Consider the following 22,171-nt stretch of genomic DNA (forward strand, 5'->3'; position numbering starts at 1 on the left):
GATTTGCGAGTCTGCTCCTTAGGCTTTTTCCACAAGCGAAGATGAATACGCTTACTCCAGTAACATCTTTGATGAGAACATCCAAGGTTGACCTGAAGAGATAATGTCCCTCAAGCTAGTTCCACAGTCCAGCACTTCAGCCACTAACCTCTGTGCAGGTATACTAAAAGAAGACCAATGCAAGATGGCAGGCATGAGGCTCCAAACAAGTCATCGCTGCTAAATTTCAAAGCTACAGACATCTGGTCATGCGATCAATAATGTGCAGGTCAATATCAGCATCAGAGCACATTTAGGGATTTCACCTATAGAGTCAAGATCTGGCATAGGAGAACTATGGCAGGAACCAGATTCAAAGCAGGACATGCCAAAGAGAACATGGCACTAGAAAGAGCTTCCAGTTTCTTATACATGAGGTTCCTAAAAGGAGATCCTCCCATGGTACAGAAGTGCCTGGTTAAGGTGAGAGATGGTAGGATCCACAGCAGGGAAATACCACTTAGTGACAAACTCCTCACCTTTAAGGCCATGTGTCATACACATAACCCCCCTACCTTCACACTGCCAATCACTTACCTGAACTGCAGGGTGTTTCTGCAGGCTTCAACGCAAACATTTAACAAATGCACATATTTTATTTTACGAATGTGAGTGCATTTTTTAAATGTTTGCAAAAGTTGCATTAAGCCTATTTAGTGAGTATTGCACCAACAAGTGTTTGGGAGGAGCAGAAACCTAGGTGCTTCCACTGTTATACACAAACACCATAAAAAGACTGGAGGGGGGGTATTGGGGAGATGTTAAGATTTCGGAGGCCTTAAAGAGACACTTTATCCAGTGAGTGGATGTCAGCGATCAGTTCTACAGCATTGCAACTTCTGTGGCAAGATGGTGGAAAAAGGAGATACAAATAAGGTGCACTGGCAATTAAAATGAGGGTGCTCCCAATGTTGGTCCCCATGGCCTACTTGATAAGGTGCATATTCAGACAGAGGTGCAGATTCAACACTAGCAGCTGTGGACCTGGAAAGTCCTCCACTGCTAACTTAACCCAGTCTGAAAAGCGCTCAAGCAGAGTCCAGTGCCTGAGGGTCACTTCCAGGTTTATCCCACAATGTCTGGACCAAGAGAGTCCTGTCACAGCCGAGACAGAGTACAACTGCGCCAGGTAGCTCCGTGATGGTAAAAAGACCTCCTGAAGCTATAAGAAGAATTCTGATTGAAGTGAAAAATAGGTTTCTAGGAAAAAAGTGAATCAGCAAAGCTGAGAAAAGATGTTCAGCCCCCTAGGACATTGGCAAACAACTGACACATGCTGGTAGTAGGGGGTTATCTCAGGGCTAGTCTACATTTTTTTGTTTTGTTTTTGCCAGTATCCTATGGCGTTAGACCTTCCATGGCAAACTGGCAGGAAAAAGCGCCCAGCAACTAAAAAAAGGCAGGGCACTCCAAATGTTGGCTTGAATGGCATACTCACTAAAGTGAATCTTCAGGCAGAGCAAGTGCACAGTCAATGCTAGTAGCTTTGGACCTGGAAAGCGCTCCATCGCTAACTTAACTGGTAGCAGTCTGAAAAGTGCTCAATGAGAGTGCAGTGCACATGAGTCACTCCAGGGCTCACTCCAGAACGACATGTGGGTTTCAGTCATAGCATGACCAAAAGCGGAGACCCAGTCTCCTGTAGGCTGCAGTATAACCCAAAGGTTTAAGACTTCGTATTTCCATTAATGGATGAGAAAGAAAAATTCTGGCTACCTTTAAATTTACAAAAACTTTTTTTTAACAAACTAAAATAGGTGTTTACTAGCCCTTTAGACAAACATTGATGGGTATCAATACCTTGAAAACACATGTCCTTTTAAATACAAACTATCTACCTTTTTGACTACTGAGCTGAAAAAAAAAAAAAAAAAAAAAACACAAAAAACAAAACAAAACAAAAGGGGGGGGGGGGGGCATATTTTTTTTTCTCTGAAAATGAAACAAGCCAGCTAAACATGAAATCAATGCAATTTGATAACACTCCATTTAAGTGCCTTCAAGTCTGTCAAAGATATCCCAGAGCATTAAAAGTATGCAATAATTTCCTACTTAGGCGAAGAACAATATTTTACTACTTTTTTCAACAAAGGTGGGTGAAGTACACCCACACTTTTGAAGTTAAATCTGATTCGAATAGCACATCTTGGGGAATTTTATTGTCAATGCTATTAACAAATCTTCTTAAAATGCCATCATATCACATAATGCAAAATCTTTGGGTTTAGTTTGTAATCACTTATGCCACCAGTCACAAACCATTCTTTTATTACATTTTCCTACTTCTTCTCTGGGTCTATGCTCTTGCTTAAATTCTCTTCTTTACCTGGTTAGAAAAAATACATGGTAGGGTACCATAATATGTTTCTTATACTTCTGCTTCACTACAGAATGTATTCAGAAGTGATCTGCATATCCACAAATGAATGCTATGTGTACCTGAGGCCAAGCACTGCCTGACTCCTGCTGTACTCATTTGTGCCCCAGAAGTTATACATCTACTCTCGTCTGCTTTGCAAAGTGCAGTGGGTAGCAACTTAGTAGGCAATGTTAATACTTGGTGGGTAGCAGGACCTTTCTGGTTCCTGTTCATATTGCTTTGAGCCTAGGAGATTCACAGAAGTAAATCTAGCCTTAAACAATTTTTTACAGAGACATGCAACAGCTACTGTACCTGCTGGAGCTCCTGCTCTCTATGTGAATGCCTCATTTCCATGTACTTAATCTTGCTTTCAAGCGTTAAATAGTGCCTCATTTCTGGAGTATGACATTCTCTTGCGGTTTTTAGCTCATCCAGAAGTTTTGTGACCTTTAAATGATTTGAAAAAAGACCACTTTATTTATGAAAAGGAGTGATACCCTAACCTTAAAAATACACTTTGTCCACACAAACCAAAGTGACAGTGTCTCGGAAATCCCCAGTGGCTCATTTGTCCTCTATAGTTGGAACCGAAATACAAGCATTGGCCAGCTGGTGATATCATTCCCCCCAGTATTGTGACAGTGTTCGGGCCTAGCAATTATCCTGCTACACCCAAGCACGGTCACAGGCAAGGAGGTCATGGGAAGTGAAGAGAATTTTGGATTGCTGCAGAGGAGGAATGGGCAGTTGGGGAGTGCTGATAAAGTTAGCATAAAGGGGTCAGAACAAGGTGGCAATGTCTGCTTAAAGCTGAACTTCAGCCACAATATATTTCATTGTTTTCTCTAGAGTAGGATAAAGTTATAACCTTTGTCATGCTTTTATTGTCTCAGTATCCCCTTACCTTTGAGTCTCTCTCTAACTACAGGGGGTCAGTGAAGATTATCATATTGCTCAATAATCGCTACCTACAACTAATCTTTACTTACTATAACAAGTACTTATTTGAAAAAAGAAATAAATGAAACATTACATGTAATTTTATAAACTCATTTCACATTCTATTCTGATTAAATATACCTATTACATCTGTCATCTAGTGAACAATAGCTAATGTTATTTTAGTTTAATATAAATAGCACCAAGTACCTCAGTTTGCAGTGTTTCCTCACGAAGCCGAAGAACAGCCAAAGATTCTCTATCCTTTAACAGCTCACTAACTTGTTTTTGAAGATGCTTTATCAGGATCTGTGGATTATAGTTATATGTGAGCATGCAGAATTCATAAAAATAAAGCTGACCATATATTAGTAAAAAATTGTTCAAAAATTTCCATTTTTAGAAAACTTGGATTTTTTAATCCTTCGTGGGGTCAAATTGACAATCGCTTTTGACTGTAGTAATGAGAAAATGTGAAGAAGCAGGATGGAAATGTTTTCCTTGAACAAACACATTTCTAATGGTAAATGAAAGTTTCATTCAAGAAATTCCATTCATTTCAAAATCAAATGTTGAAAGCAGATAAAATTCTGAAATACTTTCAAACAACATTCATCAAGTCTCTGATGGCATTATCGAGTGTGTTGCCGAGTTTTTTTTTGTACAAACATGTTAATATCTACCACTGTATGGCCAACTTAAAGAGGAAGTAAACCCCAATGGGTTTTACTTCCTCTTTTGCTCCCTGCAAGGCCTGCAAATTAAAAGCATAATGGGCTAGTATGCATCGCATACTAGCCCATTATATGACACTTACCTGTAAACGAAGCCCGCGCTGTCCCCTGTGCAGGCCACGTCCATCTTTGCCCCTCTTCCTTTCGAACTCTGGCTCTGTGACTGGCCGGAGCTGTGTGACGTCACACGCTGGGTGAAGGAACGGCACGGTGGTCCGTTTCTTCACAGCGAATGCGCTGATGACGACATCGACGTACACAAGTGAAATATCTCCTAAACGGCGCACGTTTAGGAGATATTTCCACTACCTATAGGTAAGCCTAAAATAAGGCTTACCTATTGGTAAAAGTAAGACAAAAGGGTTTACGACCACTTTAAGAATACACAAGCACATCTTGTGAAAACTGGACCAAGACACAATTAGAAAAAATCTATTCTAATACAGCTAAAACTTTATTCATCACAAAAAAGGTAATTTTACCTAACTGGCTAGGTTTAAGTGAAATTTCAGTTTGTGTAGTTGCTGTACAGGGTTTACAAGTATCAGTCAAGCTTGTAATTACAACTAGCCACATATTTCTAAAGCAATTATAAATACAAAATTGTTGAAGAAAATGGAATACAAAAACAATGATGTGCTTGTTAATAGCAAAATTGAGAATCTGAAAACGCAAGATAAATCTTTACCTCTTGTGTGGAGACTTTGTTACTTAGCTCAGCAACTCTAGATGACGAATGTTCGAAGGCATGCTGACAGATGAGCTTTTCCATATCAATCCTATGTAAATTCTTAAGTGCTGCAATTTGTTCAGCATTCTCCTCTGTTAATCTAAAAGAAATGTTACAAAACAATGTGACACATTTAAAAGGAGATTTCTATGCCAGGAAGATGTATCAGACTAGACTATAATACAACAAATCTATATATTCAGTTCTAAATCAGATTTATATTCACACAATAAATGCTGGTTAGAATGCTATAAGCTTATCACTCGTATGAGCTTATATAGTAAGAAAGTTTGAAAGGTGAGGGTGACACACAAAGTTCAGTAAACAGTAATAGTATAAAAAAAAAAAAAAAAAAAAAAAAAAAGACTGATTTGAGTAAATTGAACTTACATTTAAATGATAAGTTTTGCATGAATCATTGCCCTTGTCGCTACCTTACTGTATCCTAGCAAATTGTCATTTACAGTTACTATTTTGGGACTTAAAGGCTAAACCATACTGGTAAATGGTACCTAACATAAAAAGCACCATTTCATTCTGTTATAAGTGAGATGATTAGAATAAAAGTGCATGTATACATTAGTCTTAAAATATCTCAGTATACTGAGTACTCTCATTCACCTGAAATACACATCATTCATATATTCATTTTGGCCAAGTTCTTTAAGAAACCTTAAAACGCTGTGCTTACTTATTTCTGTACATCGATGGAAATAAATAGAGAGCAGGTCAGAATTTCACTACTGCGTTCAAAGGACATTTGTCATTGCTTTCACTACACACATCGCGAGGTTGTTCCACAGCAATAGTAGAATCGATTGTACTTTACAATAATTGAAGTCAAGGGGTACTGCATAAGTCTGTAATTTTTTTCTATCACAAATGGGGTTGAAATTTCGCAGGCGATCACTGAAATATTACAGTAAATGTAAGGTTGGCTATTTTCTTTATATGGTTTCAATTCTTTATTCCTACCTGACCCTGTAGGCTACTTGCGAGTTGCATCCACTTTGACGCCATACAGGAGTTTCAGACATAGGGACCTTCAGCCTGCAAGTTAACATTTTCTGTAGCATTTGCGCCAATGCCTAGATGAGGGTAAATGCAGGGCTGTCTTCATGCATGCCCCCAGCCCGAGCACTGCCCAGGTGCATGGGGCCCCATGATAATCTTGCATTATGCTCTGGCACCATAGGCTGACAGGAGATGTGACAGCAGCGTCACTCGCTACTCCCATCAGCAGGGAGAAGGAAAAGCACAGAAATGCCACCTAGACTTGAAAAAAAGCGGCCAGGCAGGGAAAGGCAGACACTACTTTTGTAGTATTCTAGTACTACAACACTACTACACTGAATTGCAGAGCTGAGCTGCTAGTAATGGGCAGAGTTGTACACGGGGAAAGCTGCTTCCTGAGTCCCAACCTGCCCTGCCTCCCTTCCATTCAGTACTGTGTACTCAGGCATCGTACTCAGTGGTGCAGGTGCCAAGTGCTGGTCAGCCAGATACAGTAAGCTGTGTTTTTGAAATGACATGTATGTATGTGTGTAAGTTTATGCATGTGGGGGTTTGTGTATGTTTCTGTGAGTTTATGTATGAGTATACATGTGTGTATGTATTTCTGTACTTTACTGTTAGGCCTTGTTCACACAGGCATACTTAAGCATACACCTGTGGGACAGCTGTGATTGCCCGCACAGACATGGGCGCTACTGCGCCCAGTTTGACATGCATGTGGATGCGGGTCCCCAAACACAAAAAGTGTGGATTCAGGGACAGATGTATAGACATACATTAATACGGGCTGCTGACTGGCTGAGAGACGCATTCATGACAGGGGGCAGTGTGCAGGGGGGGGGGAGTGTGTATAAAAAGGAGTGGGAGCAATGTGTACAGGGAAAAGAGGGTCAATGTACACAGGGGGGCAGGGTATAGAGGGGGAAGGACAGTGTATACAGGGGGTGAATTGAATTTAAGATAATTCAATGGTTGTGTTCTTTTTTTGTTGTTGTTTCTAATCAGACTAAAAAGCCATGCCCAATACTTTGCATAACTTGGCCACACACACCTTTTGAAGCAGCATGCTAAGCGCGTTGCAGGTCACCATCTCCCTAGTAGGGGCCCCAGTGCATTACTTTTTCCAGAGGCCCATGATGCTATTAAGACACCCCTAGGTAAAGGGAAGTAAAAGGGGGCTCATTTACCCCAATATAAGGTCTATCTTCTTTATCCACTCCCCCCCTCAGATTACATAACATAGTGGCTAGTGTCAGCTGCTACAGGAAGAGAATGATGTAAAAACACTTCTAGGCTGGATGGCCTCACATCTAAAGCTACTGGTTATCAGCAAAACAGGTAACTATTGCAATGGATTTTTTAGGCAGGCTGTAGGTAACTTCTTTAAGTAACAGCAGTTCAGAAATTGTGTACCTTTTCATGGAATCTTCTCCTTGTGCCAGAGTAGCTTCGTACTTAAACTGTTGTTGGTTGATCTCCTGAAACAATTTGCAAACTTCAGCTTGTAATCTTTCATTTTCTTGTTGCAGATCACAAATATGAAAATCAGCAAATGTGTCTGGCTGATACAGCTTCTCGTCTTGCATTGCAGGAAAAGTTTCTGTCCCTAGGGTACTGCCTTTAGAGGGAGGCATTGCATCTGCTTTAAAGGCCCCCAAGTATTTGCCTCTAGCACTAACACTGCTTAAATGAGGTTTGCTGGAGAGCATGAGCATCCTTTCCTTCTGAAGTCTCTCCACTGTTTTTGAAAGGTCTTGAATCTCTTTATGTTTGGCCATAAGTTCCTGGTTAAGTCTTGCCAGTCTGCTTTGCTCAGTCATTTCATCAAATTTAGCATTGGTTTTGTGCTCCGAAGAGGAATTCTTCTCCTTGAGCGTCTCAATTTCTTTTTGCAGATTCATTACTGTAATGTGGTGAGCATCCCTGAGTATAGAAAGCTCTTGCTCAAGTGCTTTTACTTTTATTGTGCTATCTAGATTAATTTGTGGTTCATTAAGAGCTTTCTGAGCAAGCAATTCTTCAAGCTCATTGATCCGACTTTCATATTGTATCTAAAAGGGTAGAAAATGGAATGGTGGTTTAGGCTATATGTAAAAGCACACTTGATGGAACATCCACACTATATACCATAAATACATATATATTAAAGAAAGAAAAAGTCAGTGTATCTTCTAAATATAATGCAATCAACATCTACATATCTCTTCATCACCCCCAGGTCCTTCTTCCACCAATATCTCCTCCACAACTCTCCTGTCCCGCCCCCCCCCCCCCCTTCTTTTTCTCTACTACTTTTGCCCATAGCAATAATAATAATTAGGTTTCATGGATGCTTAAGAGTTTGCATAACAGAGGAACAAGGGTTAAAAGATTGCAAATAAATGCCTCCCTCTCTCTGACCACCTCATCCTCTAGGAATAAGTCCACCAGGTGAAACAGATCAGAGAAATGATCCTGAGGGTGGTGCCTTGCATTGAAGCTTGTCAGCTGATTAAAGTTCTGCCTGTAAAGAAATTAGTGTGCTCCTTTGCCTTTGGATTGTATTGAAAATATTCCATTAACACATGAACAGACCAGCAGAATAAAGCAGTGATCTTCAAACTGCGGCCCTTTGCTTGCTTTTAACCAGTCCTTGGGACATTATTCCCCTCACTGTCAACAACAGTGGGGCATAGTTCCTGTCACTGACACCGACAATGGGGCACTATTCCTGCCACTGACAACGTGGCACGATTCCTCCCACTGATGCCAATGATGGGGCACTATTCCCCCCCACTGACCGCGACAATGAGGCACTATTCCTTCCACTGCCACCAATGATGGAGCACTATTCCTACCACCGATACCAATGATGGGGCACTATTCCTCCACTGTCACAAATGATGAGGCATTATTCCTCCCCATAATACCAAAGATGGGGCATTGTGTACTGCCACTGACACTAGGACACTTTCCTATTCCCTGCTGGCCATAGGCCAGCCCCCCTAAAGTCTGAAGGGCAGTAAACTGACCCTTTGTTTAGAAAGTTTGGAAAACCCTGGAGTAAAGCAATACGAATGATGGAAAGGTTTCCAAATATGAATAATTATAAAGGGGCAAAAGGGTCACCTTAACTTTCTGAAATTGCTGCTCCATGCTACGTAGACTCTTCTTTGCTTCTTCATCCTTGCTTTCAAGATCGCATTCTAATTTTTGTATCCGTCTTTCTAAGAAGGAGACAGTGCTACTTTTGGTCGAGGGATCTGTCTCAGAAACCGCAGCAGCTGCATACATGATTGCCGGTATAGAGTTAGGGTGTCTTCTTTTTATAATTGCTTCCATTTCTTTAACCTATTTATAATTAATTTCATAATAAAACAGTTAGTTTGGGGGAAAGAGTATAGCATTTCAAAATCATAAAATAATGTTAATAATAAAAAAAAAATGTCTCAATGCAAAAATACACTTCTTAAATATAGCCTTCATAATAAAAAAGAACTGCATTCATAATTTGGATTTTGTTCATACACCAGCTAAGGATAAGATTTGAGGATGTAATGCCCTTAAAATCTTTTTATAGTCATATACGATTTGAACAACAAATAGGAATGCCATTTAGGAGTCCGTGCATAGCTATAAGTTCATATGTCAGCTTTAGGTGGAGGAAGGGCCCCATAAATCACAGTACATCATTAGTACTCCCTGCAGTTTACAGGAGCGACAGCGATTTATGTTCATAATAAAATGCTGTGAAAAGGGACACAAATTGCTGGTAGAGATTAAAATAGTGCAGGTATTTTAAATATAACATCTTTTCAAAAACTGTTTTCACTAACATTTAAGAATTTTACAGGGCATTCCTACACTTGAATACAATACAATTGAAAAATATCAAAGATTTCTCAGATTCCTCCCCCAGGAAATGGCAGTGTCTAATTTTGTCTCCTCCAGCTCACGATGGGGAGACAGCGCTTGATCGTTAAGAAAATCCTTCTGAATGTGCGTGTACCACTTGACTTCTCTACACACAATACCAAGCCTCTATTACCTTCCTAACTGATCAGTGCAGGGATATCTGCATGCTAATGGAGTAGCTTGCAGAGCTGACAGTAAATTGCTTTACTCCACCTTCCATTGCTCTCCTGTGCAGAAGCAACAAGGCTGGGGAATTGTGAATGTGTGTGCAGCAGGGAGCTAAGCTGTTGCTTATCTGAGCTGCCAGGGATATGTGTGCATGGGGATGGTATGCTGTAGGGGATCTGAACGAAAAAAAAAAAAAAAAAAAGGGAGGGGGGGTTAAAATGACCAACCTGGTGGTTAGGAGTGGGAACCCCAAGGGGAAGATCCTAGTAAGAAATGAAAGAAAAGGGGGGGGGGGGGGGGGTAAGTTCCCATGGAGACATGGTATGGCCATACATGTCATGCCTGACTCCTAAACCCTAAAGGGATTAGTGATGAAATATCCTACTGGTCAGCAGCTCATGACAGGTAAATGAAGAAGGTTTCAAGGGAAAACAACAAAATATCATGGAGGCAAGGAGAACACTTGTCTCTAGGTTATCCTGTAGCAGCATGCTGTGAGGAGGCCACACACTAGGCAAAAGTACAATAGTGTGGTGCTTGATTCATGTCTTAGCGATCAGTTCCTTCGTGCCAGACTGAGCACTCCGCTGGACTTATGAAGGTCAAAGGAACCATGGGATTCCTTTACTTTTACACAATGTTACCCTGTGCTGTTTGACTGTTTTGTAAAAAGTGGTCAATCAAATTTGGTGAGTGAGTTATACCATTGGTGTGCATCGTGAAGGTTGTGAAGCACAGGCACTTAACCACACTGAAGATTTGCCGACACATTTCTCACCTTGTGGAAGTGCATTTAATATTTTATTATTAGGAGCCTGGAAAGCATTGCACCCGAGATCAGCAGATTACAGGTTCAGTGCAGCTTACATTGTCAGTGTAAGCTGTCTGCTCATACCTCATAAGGGCAGACACTTACACAACAGCAGGAACTATCAATGAACTACCTAGAGCGCTCAACAGCACTCTGGTAGTTCACTGAAAGCTACAAGCCATCAGCTGCTTGTATTCACAGAACTGAATGAATGGCGTGGCCGGGGTGCTGAGCCCCTGAGGGACGCTTTTTGAAAAAAATTGTGACAGCGAGTTTGGGGAAAAGATCCGCGGCTCACTGTCACTAGAGGAGGTGCACCAGGGAGAGGCTGCAGGAGTGGGAACATGTTACATGTTTCACTCTAAAGACAGGTGCATGGTTTATGGACACTACTTCTTTATTTTTTATTTTATTTATTTTTTTTATTGGATGGATTTTTGATGTATTAATTTATGTACCTTTATTGATTTGCACAGCATTTTTGTCATGAATTATTTAAAAATGTTTTAATATATTTATTGATTTAATGCACTCCCTTTTATAGATTCTTTGTTTGTTGGTATGAATGATTATTTCTTTTATACACCTATTTTCTGGGCAGCGCTGTATGTTGCATATATAGCATTAAAGTGGTATTATACCCAAAACCAAAAATGTAACATATTGCAGCTTACCAATCATTAGATGTGGTGGCTGCATTGGATTTTTTTCCCCCTCTGTTACCTGGAGATCTGCCCAGTAACACATCTCCTGTATTAGAGTGCCCCCACTCTGGATGAAGGAGCACAGGGGCACCTTTGGACAGAAGCATCTTCAGTCACTGTAGTGTTAAATGTACTATCAAATTTATATACACAAATTGAAACCAAACTCAAGCTCATACTTTAGAATCAGTAACAGCACACAGTTTTTTTTTCCCCATCTGGATAAAGGTTTTACATAAAGAAACAAAGCCAATAATTATAAGCAAACCTGTCAGTGTTAAATGGCTTGTCTCGTCCTTGTAAACTGATACATCTGGAAGAAAGCTCTTTTGAAAAACAACAGAAAACTAATGAAGCAATCACATTTAAGTACTGGTAAGCTGCAATATAAGGTTTGCTTTTGGGTAAATATTGCTTTAAGGACAAGAGTTCCTATTTGGGGATGGTAGGCCCTGAAATCCTTTCCCGTGTAGGAAAATGAGAAAGCACCCTTTGAAATAATGAGAGAGAATGGGGTAAAAGTGATTGTATAGTTTTTTTTTTTTTTTTCTTAAAAAGACTGTAATGACTGTGTTATGGCTGTTTTCTTAAAAAAGAGCAGCCCCAAACCTCCTCTTCTGTGGTCCCCTGTTGGCGCTCCAGGCTCCTCCTCTTCTGCATGTACCATTATAGAAAGCTGCTCTCTATGGAAGCACATAGACTGGCTCCCTCCCAAACCTGGCTCTGCCTGTCCACACACAGCACAGCTTGGCCCAGCCAACTCCTCACTGGATTTGGCTGACAACCGCTGGAGTCAATGGCTCACGCTGCACTTGGCCAAGCCTTTGAGCAGAGGAGAGAGGAGACCTGTAGAGAAGTACAGCACTGGATCGATACAGCGCTCAACTAAGAATTTAGGTATTGGTGGAAGGGGGAGAAAAAAATGATCTCACAAAGACAGACATACTTTTTCCAGATTATTCTGTTGAAACCCTTCTCATTCCTGGCCTGCATCTAGTAGGTTAGTGAGTCAGTTCGACCCCTATTATTGTAGGTTCATCATTTGACTACTTTATTTATGTCATGGAATGTACGGGGCATGAACTCGGCTGTGAAGAGGTCCCTAGAATTTAGCTACCTTGGGAGGTTCACTCAGAAAACACACCTTTTAGGCTCCTGAATCCTAGGCCTGAAAAAAGCATGGATTGGATCCCATTACCATACAACCTACTCTAGCTACTATGCTAGCGGAGTCATTATCCTAGTCCAGTGATGGCGAACCTTGGCACCCCAGATGTTTTGGAACTACATTTCCCATGATGCTCATGCACTCTGCAGTGTGGTGGAGCATCATGGAAAATGTAGTTCCAAAACATCTGGGGTGCCAAGGTTCGCCATCACTGTCCTAGTCCATAAATTATTATCTTATCAGCCTATTGATGTTAAAGTGGACCCAGAAGGCAGCTATGTCATATTGCATGCTTTAATTAATAACATTGCTATGGTGATTGTTGGCCTTTATCCACCTCTACCAGCTAATACCAGCCTATTATACACGTTGATGCAGATGGTATCTCAATATGGTACTGATAATGTCCTACTCTTAGGCAACCTTTATCTTGTACTGCACCCTGATTTGGACAGACTCCACCCTACTTTCTAGATCGTCCCCAAATTTTTCCCAATGGGCATCAACTTTTGCCCTGACGGATACATGGAGACATTTTAACCCTTCTGGTAGGGAACGTACTTGCCACTCAGCCACTTATAGATAATTTTCTTGTACTGATTTGGACTATGTCCCCTTTTCCGTTAAAATTCTCCCTAGGGGAATCTCAGGTCATGTCCCCTTGTCACTTATTTTAAATAAAACCATGTACCCTGGTCATAGGTTGTGCAGACTGTCCAGATATTGTATTATGGGCCAGAGGGTCCAGGCCTCTGTTCCTGAATCACTTTGTCAGTTTTGGTTTGCTAATGAGAACTCTGCCAGTCCCTTAGTTTTGTGTGGTACCTTTAAAACTTTTCTCTAGGAGGTGTTGCAGAGATTTGGGCCTAGGTTCCTATCATAGATAACCATCCATATTCCCATTGCACACTTTCCTGGAAAATGCTCTAGGATACTGGGTGCTGCAGCAACCACCAGCTGGAGACTGGATCATGCATGACACAGTGTAGATATTTGCCAGCTCACCACGGATCTTTAAGTTGAGTCCAAATGGTTTTTATTGAAGGATGATCACATCACAAACAAGAGTGCACTACACTAGGTTCCTATCCTAGTGACACATGCTTTACCAGGCTCTCAAGGCCAGAGTGCATACCAATGACAGGATTTCAGATGCCTTCTCTTCAGAGGGGTACCTGACAAGGATACCCTTTTTCACATAGTCTTTTTGCTCTGGCCTTGGAGCCTCTGGCTATTTTGGCATGGGACTTGCAGCTCATTAAAGGCCTACGTGTTGATCTCATAGTGGAAAAAATGTTGCTGTATGCCAGCAATGCCCACCTGCAGTCCTCTTATCCCTGGAGTGGGTTGAAAATATTTAGGTGTCCAGGTAAGACGGGACTCATCTAGTTTCTATAATCTCAATTTACATCCTTTGCTCTTACAGCTTCAAGAGAAATGTGCCCCTTGGGCCAATCTCCCTCTTAACCTGATGGGTCGTATGTATTCATGTCCTTAAAATGAGGTTTCTTCTTAAATTTAAAGTGTTTGTTATTCCAACATTTCATATTCCTGTAATGTGCCTGCTGTACCATGTACTTGTATGAAAAAAGTATCCTGTTCTCTTTGTACTGCTTCCTCTGTGTGAGATCCCTGGTGTTCCTGCCAGTCCCTCTGCTTTCCTAATAAATACTAATCACACGACCACACTAAGCAGAAAACACCATGATCAGTTCTCTAGCTGTACTAGAAACTCGGCCTGCTCTCCTCCAATGATCAGACTTGTCCCGACACTCCCCACCCGCTCTTATGCAGCTGAGAACAGCGGGAATGTGATTACTTATAAAAAATGTTTTGCCTTTCGCTTTTATTTTAAACTGAATAGGTTGTTTTTCAATGTGATTTTTTTTATGATCACTTTCTCTCTCTTTTTTTTTTTTTTTTTTTTATAATTGTCCTGACTGGATACCTGGGTCCTTCTTTAAAAGACATCAGTGTGCAAGTTCCTTTTTTGGAATGATGCCATCCCTCAATTGGTGAAATCTACTTTACTTCTCAATTGGTGAAATCTACTTTACTTTTAACAAAACAATGCAGGGGATGGGCGATAACCAATTATTAGATTTAGGATTGGTTGGCTGTTCTAGTTCCACGATCCAGGGCTAATGCAGCTGTCTGTTTGGAGGGGATCATTCTGAGTTCAGTTACAGAGTTTAGTAATTTAGTGTTCAGGTGTTCTAAAGCTTATGCCAACCTCCTATATCCCACCAGAATGACTCCGAGTATAGGTATCTTCTAGGAAGATATTCATTAAACCTAATCACCAGTTGGCCTACCAGTCTCCGTGGGTTAACTCCTCCCTACCTCATTTTAGATACAATAAGGTCTAAGAACCACTTGTTTGCATAGGACTGTGGTATCTCTTGTGGAATAAGGAAGTAGTGTTTGCATTCCAGGAACTGGAATGCAAAGATAGAGGGAAACCCTGACTTACTTTATCTACATCACCAATCCAGACTTTGCCTGTCAGTGAGCATCCACTCAGAGGAGTCTTCAAGATCTGGGAGTTATAGGGATGGACCAGGGCCCTCGACATGTGTAGAATGTTGTGGCTAACTACATTCATTGCACCATGTGTCAAGGTGAGTACCAAACGTAGGATCCAGTGCCTGAAGCAAACATTACAGGCTAGCCCCGTGACTGTGGGGTCTGGGTTTGGTTATCAAAGTGCGATCAAGGGTCACTGATGCAGAAACGAATGAACCGTGAAGGCATTAAGCATTCAAATCTTCATAGAAGTGTCAGTCAAAGGAGGTAGTTAAATCTGGTGAAAAGATAACAGATATCCAATACCTAAAGCAGTGGGAAGGGGGTATGGGGGGACACTAGAGGGCAGATAAAGCTTTTGCCATTGTCCAATTACCTAAAGATGGCAGTTTATAATCCATGGTCAATTGATTCCCATGTCTTGTACTGTACAATAATACAGTAATAGTAATAGATAATTTGCAGGGAAAATTTGGTAGAGAGAGGGGAAAGTATACTACTCTTTTAAATGGTTTCTTTTTCAATACTCTTAAAATAGGTGACAAGATTGTATAAGCATTGTCACAGAGTGTCATGGTGTTGAAGTGTCTTATTATCCTAAAGCAAAGCTTGAGAGCATTCACAGCCGATTACAGTTCCTTTATAAAATTGCTTTTCATGGATAATGCCATCATAGTCTGATGTCAGTGACAGGTCATTGGCCAGCTACCACAGATCTAACCTGAACAGCAATATTATACCGAACAGAATTTGCAATTTAAGTTTTTAAAGTGATTGCAAAGCTGGATTGGTTTTATTAAAATAAACCTTGTATGCTTACCTCCTCTGTGCATTGGTATTGCACAGAGCAGCCCTGAACCTCCTCTTCTGGACTTTCCCCACCGGCGCTGTCTGCTTCTCCTTTTCTCCGAGTGCCCCCATAGCAAGCCGCTTACTATGGGGGCACTTGTGCAGGTGCACTTCTATTCTGGGCTGTGTGCATATATAGACACACAGAGTGAATGCAGGAAGAGAGGAGAGCGGGGCTGCCAGTGGAGTCAGCACTGGAAAGAAAGTGGTATCAGATAAGTGTTTCGGGGGGGTGGGTGGATCACACATTGGAAGATTTTTTTTTTACCTTAATGCAGAGAAGGCATTAAGGTAAAAAAAAAAAAAAATCACGTTTCCTTTAGAACCACTTTAAGTTAGAAGAACGACAAGAAATGAATAGATAAGAGAAGTACTGTGCAGTGTCCATAAATACAGAATGAGAAAAAAAAAACATGGAGGTGAGCTTTTGAATATACATGGGGCACGATGGACAGAATAGATCTAAAATATTTATTAAAATTTCACTGTACATGGAGAGCTATACAAATCATAAAATTGTATTCTTTTTACCACAAGCTTTGAAGAGTCAAATTAAAGCCCAACTGAACTCTAAGTTTAAATGAGCCAGGCCATCCTATAGATTTTGTCTTTAAGAGGAAGTAAACTCTCTCCCTCTGATGCTGCTTTTCATTTAGTCCATTATAATAAGTAATTATCAAACTATAGCCACTGTAATCCAACCCAAATCGCATATTACTTACTGTTTAAAGAAACTTTAAAAAACTTGTTTCCAGGGGTTAGGCAGCGCCATCTTAAGTATTGTTTTCTGAGTCCACAGTAGAGTGCATTTCCGCCCTTACATTGAGTACTTCCTGTACTGTTAACCAAGCCTCCTTCTCAATCCAACGTTTCTATGGCAACCCTGCTTTACTGCTCATAGCTTGTTTGATTTCATAGTATTTACTTGTGCCGATTATCTAGTGTTTGCCTTTGTCAGTCTTATCAGCTTCAGCTGATAAGGCTGCAGTAATGCTGCCCGATGGCCAGGTTTACACTGCATGTGATGTCACATGGTCGCATGGGGTGTAGTAGGAAGCTCTGAGTGATTATGCAGTCTCGTGGGATTTCAGATTTGTGCCGTAGGAAGATCTGATAATAGACAGACAAGTACACAGAGTGTGCCCTAAATCAGGGGAGATCTGGGCTTGCTCAGTGAAGTCATTCTAAAGAACAAAAAGGATTACAACAATACTAAGCAAGTAAGGAGATATCTACAAGCAGTGTTCATTAGGGTTTTTTATGCTGATTTACATGGGACAAAGTTGTCGGCGAGGGTTTACAACCACTTTAAAGATATCATTTTGCCCTCTCTTTTGTTGCGTCATCACGCTGCTCTTTTTACTCCTCGTATTCCACTCTGCCATTTTAAAAAGATGACGTCACAGGCCATCTTCTTTGTGTGTGATCCTGTGCATGCGCTGTACCAGATTAGGGTGGCTTGTTCCTGAACAATAACAAGACATGCTAGACCACATACAGCACATGCAGCACATGCACTGTACCTGATCGGAGATGGCTTAACAGGCCATTCCAGATCTTGTATGACATATGTGCAGGAGAAAACAAGTTTCCTGGATGGAGTGGCTCAAGAATAACCATAACAAAAAATAAAAGCAAGTTTACCAAAAACTATTTTATTTTACAAATGCCTTATATAACATTTATGGATGGTCAATGCAGTGATGCATGCACCATCAATTTTTCTGTTTGGGGGTGAAGGTGCATTTTAAGAAGTATCTGTATACTTCTTTGCTGTCTTACACACTCGAATGAACAAGTGCCTGTAGAGTGTGGAGCAGAACATTTAAAACCTTGCTGGGTAGGTATGAAAGCAGAGGACACTTCTTACTTAAGAGCCCAGGATTCCCATTAACTTTCATTAATGCAACAAAAATGAAACATGTATATAAATTTTACTTGGCGCTCAAGATCTTGAATCCGTTTTGCATCAGTAGATCTGTCCTTTAGTCGTTGCTGTTGCTGCACAGACTGATTTCCAGCATTCTGTGTTAGCTTCTCAACCTTTGAAAGAGATGCACAAATATTTTAAGATGATAATTTTCACACTTGTTATAACTTTTGCAAATTACAGGTTTGGAGTCATATGACATACCTGTATCTTTAGCTTTTCTATTTGTTCATAAGCATCTCTAAGCCTTGCAGCATCCTTATCTAAAATCTCTTGGTTCTCTGCAAACCACTGGAGTCTTTTATTCAGTCGGCTTATTTCCTGCTTATAGCTTTCCTCCATAATCTTCATTTCATAAGATTTCTCATCTATAAATAGACAAGATATTTTAAGTACTTGATACAAATAAATCCTTAATGTAGGGTTATTCCACAAAGGTGTATACTAAAACCTATATATGTAAAACCCTAACAATACATTTTTTTATTTGCGTAATTTTAGTGTGTTAAATATAAAATGGTTTGATAAGCAAAATAAAATTAATACATTTATATTACTACCAGAAATTCGGTTAGCTGATAACTTCTTGTATTCTGCCTGTGCTGCACTCTAAAGCTGGCCATAGATGGATCAAAATTTAGCTGGTTCAGCAGGGACTGGCTGAATTTCAATCCATCTATGGCCATTCCTGTTCCAGAGAAGTTGATCTAATGATCAACTTCTCTCGAACCAACTTGTTGGAAACTTTTATTCTTGGGTTTAGATATGCTTAACAGAAGCACTAGAGATTAATTTTTAGGCAATGCGATATACTGCAAACAGCTAAATCAGAGTACACTCAAATGCAGCCATAAAATGTAGTAAGACCTCATATATGTAGAAAAAGGCCATCCAGATTTAAAAACACTATAGCAGATCTAACGTCCCCCTCTGAAAAATAACAGAGAGCCAGACACAAAGGGGTTGATGTACTAGAGCTGGAGAGTACAAAATCTGGTGCAGCTCTGCATAAAAACCAGTTAGCGTCTAACTTCAGCTTGTTCAAATAAGCTTTGACAAAAAACAAAACAAAACCCGGAAGCCAATAGTTTTCTATGCAGGCCTGTACCAGATTTTGCACTCTCCAGTTTTAGTAAATCAACCCCAATGCATCTTGCAATTACTCTATGTGTATGTACACTGCACTGTACATGCCAAAAATAGTCAGGTGCCAGAAGCAATTTAACTCCTGTGCACAAATGCAGGATTTACATGGTCATTGGCTGTACAGTGGCTGAAAAAAGTGTTGTAAGACCCAGAAGAAGCAGTGAAGGAGATACCGGCAGGGAGACAGGTAACCTAAGGCTGGACCTGTCACCACTGGAGGAGGGTACACAAAGAGATAAGTGTGCCATGATGTGCAAGCATGCTGTGCAATACCTGTACATTATGGTGTGAGCCCATCTCACCCAGTGCAGCTTAATTCCAATTTAATGAGGGTCTATATTTCATAGACAGTATCAATAAATGACTAGAATAGAGAAGTATGGCTTAAAAAAACAAAAACAAAAAAACTGTCATACCCACCTAATTGGCTGCAGCACTGATTCCAGCTGCAGATGTCTCCGGCCACCTCTAAGAGAGAACCGAGTAATCAAAGACCACTGGTCGCTCAGTTATCGGTCTTCAGCCTGCAGAGAGCTGGTGACAGTCAGTCGCACGCTCTCTGCTTTGCCCCTCCAGCGCTCACAGGAGTGCTGGGCTGCGAAGGGGGCCCAAGCGGCTGGCTCAGGCTCTCAGTAGCTTTGGCTATACTTCTCCTTTCACACCGTTTGGACCACCCACCCGTATTGTACTGCGAACGAGCAGCCCCTACAGGCACAGCAACATACCTGTACATCGCTGGCCTCTTCTGCGTACAGGGCATGTGTGCCCACCACCCCACCCCCCCGCTGACTAAACCGTAAGATCCATTTAATGCAGGATGTTTCATCCCCTAGCCATAAATGTTGAGCCAAGGATAAAGAGCAAATTTTACTAGCAAAAGAACAAAAAAGAAAAGAAAGGTAAATTTGAAATATTTGGCTCTAACCAAAGGCAGTTTGTCCACAACAGAGTTGGGAACTGTACACTGATGGCTGTCTGCAGGCGATTGTGAAGTGCAGTGGAAGTCCTATGCAAATATACATAAGAGAATTTCTCCTGCATTTACGGTCAAGAATGGCCACACTGAATATTGATTTTATTTGCTTTTTTTTCTACTTACTGCACATTATATGAGGTTTCTTTATCCATAAAAGCTATTAATGGCATTCCTGATTTATAGTTTTGTTTTTTTTTCGTTTTGTTTTTTACAAGTGCTTAAAACATTTTCACAGTATAGCTATGCCAATCATTTCAGCTTTTTTTGTTTGTAGGAAAATAAATGAAATGTTAATTCTAACAAAAAAATACTCTAAGGAATTTTTTTTATTTAGCTGAACTCCAGGAATATATGAAAGGCACAACTTAATTAATCTCTGTAACGATGAATACATCTTTTTTTTATGCATGGAGTGCAGGTACCTCAATTTGATTTGGTATCAGCTATGAAGTTCCTGTATTGCATAGTTCAGAGAAAGAGAAGTAACAGTGCAAAGAGCATACTGATAGGAGAATAGGGCAGAATGACAAAAAGATAAACTGATCATACTGTTTCTGCCCCCAGGAATGCAGGAGGTAGATACCAAATCAAGCTCTCATATACAGTATCTCACAAAACTGAGTACGCACCTCACATTTTTGTGAATATTTTATTATATCTTTTTATGTGACAAAACTGAAGAAATTACACTTTGCTACAATGTAAAGTAGTGAGTGTACAGCGTGTATAACAGTGTAAATCTGATGTCCCCTAAAAATAACTCAACACACAGCCATTAATGTCTAAACCACTGGCAACAAAAGTGAGTACACCCCTAAACGAAAATGTCCAAACTGGGCCCAAAGTGTCAATATTTTGTGCGGCCGCCATTATTTTCCAGTACTGCCTTAACCCTCTTGGGCATGGAGTTCACCAGAGCTTCACAGGTTGCCACTGGAGTCCTCTTCCACTCCTCCATAACGACAGCACGGAGCTGGTGAATGTTAGAGACCTTGCGCTCCTCCACCTTCCGTTTTGAGGATGTCATGCCCCACAGATGCTCAATAGGGTTTAGGTCTGGAGACATGCTTGGCCAGTCCATCACCTTTACACTCAGCTTCTTTAGCAAGGCAGTGGTCGTCTTGGAGGTGTGTTTGGGGTCATTATCATATTGGAATACTACCCTGTGGCCTAGTCTCCGAAGGGAGGGGATTATGCTCTGTTTCAGTATGTCACAGTACATGTTAGCATTCATGGTTCCCTCAATGAACTGTAGCTCCCCAGTACCGGCAGCACTCATGCAGCCCCAGACCATGACACTCCCACCACCATGCTTGACTGTAGGCAAGACACACTTGTCTTTGTACTACTCACCTAGTTGCTGCCACTCACGCTTGACACCATCTGAACCAAATAAGCTTATCTTGGTCTTATCAGACCACAGGGAATGGTTCCAGTAATCCATGTCCTTAGTCTGCTTGTCTTCAGCAAACTGTTTATGGGCTTTCTTGTGCATCATCTTTAGAAGAGGCTTCCTTCTGGGACGACAGCCATGCAGATCAATTTGATGCAGTGTGCTGCGTTTGGTCTGAGGACTGACAGGCTGACCCCCTTCCCCTTCAACCTCTGCAGCGATGCTGGCAGCACTCATACATCTATTTTCCAAAGGCAACCTCTGGATAGGATGCTGAGCACGTGCACTCAACTTCTTTGGTCGACCACGGAGAGGCCAAAGTTCTGAGTGGGACCTGTCCTGGTAAACCGCTGTATGGTCTTGGCCACCATGCTGCAGCTCAGTTTCAGGGTCTCGGCAATCTTCTTATAGCCTAGGCTTATAGCCTAGGCCAGTGATGGCGAACCTTGGCACCCCAGATGTTTTGGAACTACATTTCCCATGATGCTCCACTACACTGCAGAGTACATGAGCATCATGGGAAATGTAGTTCCAAAACATCTGGGGTGCCAAGGTCCACCATCATTGGCCTAGGCCATCCTTATGTAGAGCAACAATTCTTTTTTTTTTCAGATCCTCAGAGAGTTCTTTGGCATGTTGAACTTCCAGTGGCCAGTATGAGAGTGAGAGCAATAACACCAAATTTAACACACCTGAGACCTTGTAACACCAAGGAGTCACATGACAACGGGGAGGGAGTCATGCGACTCATTTTCACTTAGGGCTGTACTCACTTTTGTTGCCAGCGG

General features: G+C 41.1%; 1 protein-coding gene across 1 annotated transcript in view; it reads right to left on the reverse strand.

Annotated features, from left to right (window-relative positions):
• Positions 1-22,171, reverse strand: part of CEP162 (centrosomal protein 162) — a 205,699-nt gene that overhangs the window by 5,851 nt on the left and 177,677 nt on the right. The window contains exons 20-26 of the mRNA XM_073626889.1: positions 18,073-18,236; positions 17,877-17,981; positions 8,927-9,148; positions 7,232-7,869; positions 4,763-4,904; positions 3,551-3,649; positions 2,714-2,848 (exon numbers count right to left, since the gene is read on the reverse strand). Coding sequence (XP_073482990.1) covers positions 2,714-2,848; positions 3,551-3,649; positions 4,763-4,904; positions 7,232-7,869; positions 8,927-9,148; positions 17,877-17,981; positions 18,073-18,236 — 1,505 coding nt within the window. The remainder of the gene's footprint in view (positions 1-2,713; positions 2,849-3,550; positions 3,650-4,762; positions 4,905-7,231; positions 7,870-8,926; positions 9,149-17,876; positions 17,982-18,072; positions 18,237-22,171) is intronic.

The sequence above is a fragment of the Aquarana catesbeiana genome, linkage group LG04 (genome assembly GCF_042186555.1).
Source record: "Aquarana catesbeiana isolate 2022-GZ linkage group LG04, ASM4218655v1, whole genome shotgun sequence".
NCBI lineage: Eukaryota > Metazoa > Chordata > Amphibia > Anura > Ranidae > Aquarana > Aquarana catesbeiana.